This window comes from Haliotis cracherodii, unplaced genomic scaffold (genome assembly GCF_022045235.1).
Source record: "Haliotis cracherodii isolate W230 unplaced genomic scaffold, xgHalCrac1.p SCAF_13, whole genome shotgun sequence".
In the NCBI taxonomy this organism is placed as follows: Eukaryota; Metazoa; Mollusca; class Gastropoda; order Lepetellida; family Haliotidae; genus Haliotis; species Haliotis cracherodii.
Genome location: NW_027266268.1, coordinates 28,721,060 through 28,726,165, shown reverse-complemented (window position 1 = coordinate 28,726,165; position 5,106 = coordinate 28,721,060). Strand labels below are relative to the sequence as shown.

Genomic DNA, 5,106 nt, shown 5'->3' with positions numbered 1-5,106 from the left:
AGGAGGTAATTACTAACATATGCCGAGGAGATACACTTTGTTGTGCACTGACAGTTCCCACAGTCGAAATTTTCGCAATGCAAAATTCCCTGTTTTATGCCACCCTGGTGACAATGCCATGGTTATGTTTATCAGACCAACCCTTCAAATCCCCTGGTTACAATCATGCAAGTTCCAACACCATAAACTCCAGCTTAATCTTCTGATAGACCGTATTGACACTAAACTGCCCTCAATAAGGATGATGTAATAACCCTACCCCTACATGCAAACACTACATCACGGAGGTGATCAGGAGTTTTGAGGCACAGGCCAATCACCAAGGGAGGACTTTGGGGTAGGGCTTATACTTGATTGACGCACTGACATAATAATCAGCTGTCCCTAGACAATAAAAACTATTTCAAATTTGGTAGAATAAATTAACAACTGCAATTGCTAGTGGCTGCTAGGGTTGGGACGAGTCCAAATTTACTACACGGATACCTACCCCTTTTTACCCGACCCAGCCCGGGTACCCGCTGTAGGTCATAAGAGATAGGTCAGACATGTCCGATGGGGAATAGTTTGTAATCCTGTCCATATAAATTTAGATACACGTATAAACCGATACGATCATGCATGCACTGAAGTTGACTGCTGTTTTATCATTATGCAAAAATATAAAGTCAGAATGTGTGCAAAGTGACTCAGAAAGAAATGTGAACATTTATCACTTACAGTGTAACCATAGAGTTCTAGATCATTTTTGCCATTAAACAAATAATCACGTGACTAACAGCGGGTCCGGGTAGTCCTGTGGGTACCCGGGTCCTACTCAGTACCCACCTGACCCGGATACCCGAGTTACCCGTCCCAGCCCTAGTGGCTGTATCCTTGAAGGGGTTAAAGTACAGTAAAATTATTGTCCCCCAGAGAGGATACATAAGTTCCATTTCTTTCAAAGTAGATTTATAGCTATCACAATTTTAATCGCAGTATATTTGTTAGTTTTAACTGAAAGTTTATATTGACTACAATCGCCAGCGACTGAAGGGATGGTGTTAACCCTGCTGGGGAGCCGTGCAGATAGCAAAAGCTTCGTAAGTCCCCTCAGTCCCTAGTGTGGTGGCCTAACTTTGGTTGCTGGCGATCTATAACCCATTTTTTTATTTAGTTTTGTTGAATTGTAGTTTATTCTTTTATATACTCTCAAACTAGTTTAAACTAACATCTGTGATATTCTAGTTATCGTACTGTCCTTTGAGGACAGGTATTTTACAAATTGAAATTTCTTTGTAATCAAATGTTTGAGTTTATCTCGTTACGATATGGCTGTAATATTGCGATGTGACGTTAAATTTTAACTCACTCACTCACTGTCCCGAGACAAATTTATGTCAACGACTCTCTTAATAAAATTACAATTGTCTGCATTTGACCCCAGGGTTGGCAATATGTATGGATGCAGTCCTGTTTGAAAAAAGTAACTTGTATTGAAGGGATGTTTCTTGGATCTTCTTTAAACTTCCATATATCATGTCAGGAAAGTCTAGTTTTATCTCCCTAGTTTTAACGCCACCCTGGTTATAATGCCATGTTTTCCACTGGACGAAAGGTGGCATTATAACCAGGGAGGACAGTATGTGCTGTTTTATGATTATGGGTGCATAACGGGTACTTGTAGTGTTCAAGTTGTATTGCCATTGCGACATGTATCGCGTGTGGTAGTGGTGCCCAACACCTCATCCATGACGTCAGATGGCAGCTATGAACTTACACCTTGAGAGAACGATAACAAATGGTGATGGTTAAAGATTATTCAAGATTCACCTAGGGTTATACCTGACACTATTTTAAATTACCGTCTTCTTCGAAAACATTTTATACTGAATAAACCGTCCTATGAACAAAGGCTTCGTGTGAAAAATATATTGGTATTGACATTTTCACCTCTTGTTCTTTTTGTCATATAATTACATAAGATTGTCACGTGAACATTTTCCATTCAATAGAATTCCTTTTGTCCATATGGGTCACGATTTTCACGCATATCTCGACATAAGCCTATCATAGTTTTGACGTTCTTTTACCCTTGCTGAACACAATCAGAGATAAAAAAATCATATTAAATCATTTTAAGTTCTAAACACAATTCTTTTACTGTTTATGTACATGGAGGTTGTGTGATTTTGACAAGAAGCTTGCCAACCTACATCACTTTCATCCATCTGCAGAGACTACATTCCTAGGTTTCGTAAGTAAACTAAGACCTGCGAAACTCCTTCATTGGTACAGTAAAAGATCAAAAACACAAACGTATCAGTACATGCTTTATTTACATTTAAAACGTTGTTAAAACAATCCCAGCATTTTCGCCCACAAATAGTTTATGTACATGGTGGTTCAGTGGTTGAGAACAGACCAGCCAATTTAGCTTGACATAGCAGTCAGCTTTTTACCTGCTTTCCATAGAATCGTGATATGATAGCGTGTTGATGTTAACACGGCTTTGCAGAGAATGTCAGTTATAACATGGCGTGTCAGCTCAAAGTTTTTTTGGAAAAGAATGTGCTCGGAGTTCCTGGATGTTCATCTCTTTAAACAGCAGAAGCTTACAGAACATGGATCACAGTACATATGAACAACATGCAGATCCTGACAACAAAAAGATGCAGCTGTACACTATGAGTTGCGCCTCCCTCCACCATAGGTCCACAGAAGTCACCAACTCGTTTAAAATTACAACCTGTCTCTTGACATTATTGAGAAAAAGTCTCTGTAGTAGCTTAATCTCTCAGGTTATCAAAACGTTGTCATTCTGCGGTCAATTGCCGTTTTCGATGACTTCTTATCTCTGATAATGTTGAACATCTCCTCAATAACCTGTTCTAGATCTCCCGGTTGACCATCGGAAGCCTCCTTGTAGTTCATTCCCCATTCGATAGTGACGAGGCAGTCTGCGGTCTCCGGGCCCATGATGCGCGGAGCGGATGTGGCGCGGTTGTAGCCAACAACTAGCAATGGCACGTCCTCTCCCTTCAACTCAATTATACGTTCTCTGAACGCTGATATGGTCTGGAAACATTCTTCATCGTCCATGTAGAAGACTAGGATGAAAGCGTCACTCATGCTCACGGTGAATCGGCTAAAGCCAGCTGCTAGGCCCTGAAGTCTGTTCATGCTGAGGGTGTCCAGAGACGCCGACTTTCTCTGGATTTGTGTCTCGAAGGTCTGCTTGAGCGCCTGAGTTATATCTCTTGGTCCACATGCTAGAAGACGACAGCCCTGTGGACCAGAACGCTCCCTCCCCCCTGTCAGAGACATGGAGAAGGAGCGAAAAACGTTGATGAATCTGGTCGCCATCTCTAGTAATTGCTGACACCTTTTGTTGAAGGAAGTATATAGAAGCCTTTCAGTCTCGTGTTGTAGCTTTGTATGGAATATTTTGAGCTCCTCTTGAAACGGTTCAGTCCTGGCGAGGTACCTGTCTTCTTCCCTGAAGAGTTATAACGTTGTCGACTGCAATTGTCTTGTCTCCTTCAACAGCTGCAACTGATGGTTGTCTCAGGTCTGCTTGAATGACTGCCGATCTGGGAGTATTTATACAATCGGTGACTCACATAGGTTGACTCATACTCCAGATGATGACAGTTTCTCTTCTGAGATGACACGCCTCATGCAAATATTTCTATTTCTGTCACAAAGCAGGGTGCCTTAGATGAACTTCGAGATGAGATCAATTTGAGTGATAAACAGTTAATAATTAATAGTTGAGCCCTTCCTTTACAATACCAACAGACCAACGGACACAAACACAACGGTTTCGTTTACTAATAACCCTTTCCACGACGTTCTAGTTTACTTGTATATTTTTGATGTTGCGTTTCTGTTAGTTTGGGCATGGATGACGTCAACGGCTTTTGGGCTGAGGAATTGTCTTCACATCCAGTGAGTTCGTTATCATTCATCGTTTATGTCATTGCTCATTGTAGCATTGGGCTGTTGACTCCAACGGTTTCATATACAGGGGGCTTTCGAGGAGACTATGAGAAAACTTGAAAACTTGGCTGAAAAGTTCTGATAATGTCAACGAAAATGATCACAACTGCAGATAAATATATTTTAGCCTCTGTAGAAAAGAATTGGTAAATACGCTTTCAGACTGAACAAATTGATCATACACATTTCCAAAACCACTATCGAATAACACTTTTTTCACATTAGTTAACCCAATTAGTCTTTCCATTCGTATCGTTTATTATTATCATATTGTAACATTTCTTAGGGTATCTCGATGAATTCAAATTAAGGAGTTTCAGCCAGTACTTTATGAGTTTCAGCTGTGAATATACAAGTAGATGGAATCTACCACATTCTCCATAAACCTTTGTGCTAGATGTGTTGGGTTTTACACCAAGAAATGTTTTACAAGCAAATTTCAGCACCGTAATGTAAAAATGGGTTAATTGCATCATCAAAGATGTTAAAGAATGACTTGTAACTTATATCACCAAGGATATGTATATTGTTTGATGTACCAAATACAATCTTTTTGGCCTGAACTGATGCTTCTCTTACATGAATAGACCAATTTGGACTGTAACTGAAATAAACACCCACCCTGTGTATAGAATCAAATGCTTTTTAGATGTCAACAAATAATCCATGAAACTTTCCCCCTTTTTGCTGATATAGCGAGAGACATTCTCAACTGTTGAATATCCTTCCCTAAATCCAGCCTGCAATTTTATCCATGGCATTTGCCCAAGACACAAGTCTCTTGTAAATAATTAAAGTAAATATTTTACTGAAGATACACAAGAGAGTTATCCCTCTGTAGCTGTTGACATCATTAGAAGCAGCTCCTGTATGAAGCGGAATTAAAATACCAATAGAACATGTTTCAGGGAAGTATCCCTCGTCAAGCATCACATTAAATAACAATTCTAGTTATGGGACAAGTAGATAAGCCGAGTGTATAAATAATTAAAAAATGGTGTCATCTATTCCTGGAGATTTGTTACATTTTAAATGATGGATGCTGTTTAATATTTCGTCTTTTGTTATAGGCATATTGAGAATATCCTCTGCAATATCTTTAGTGACATCATCATTGGCACAGTC

The 5,106-nt window shown here is 39.7% G+C and overlaps 1 protein-coding gene across 1 annotated transcript; it reads right to left on the bottom strand.

The window, feature by feature from the left end:
• Positions 1 to 2,784: 2,784 nt before the first annotated feature.
• LOC139458595 (ras-related protein Ral-a-like) lies at positions 2,785 to 3,345 on the bottom strand. The gene has a single exon (XM_071240023.1). It carries the CDS (start codon positions 3,343 to 3,345, stop codon positions 2,785 to 2,787), a length of 561 nt encoding a protein of 186 aa, XP_071096124.1.
• Between the last annotated feature and the right edge of the window lie 1,761 nt (positions 3,346 to 5,106).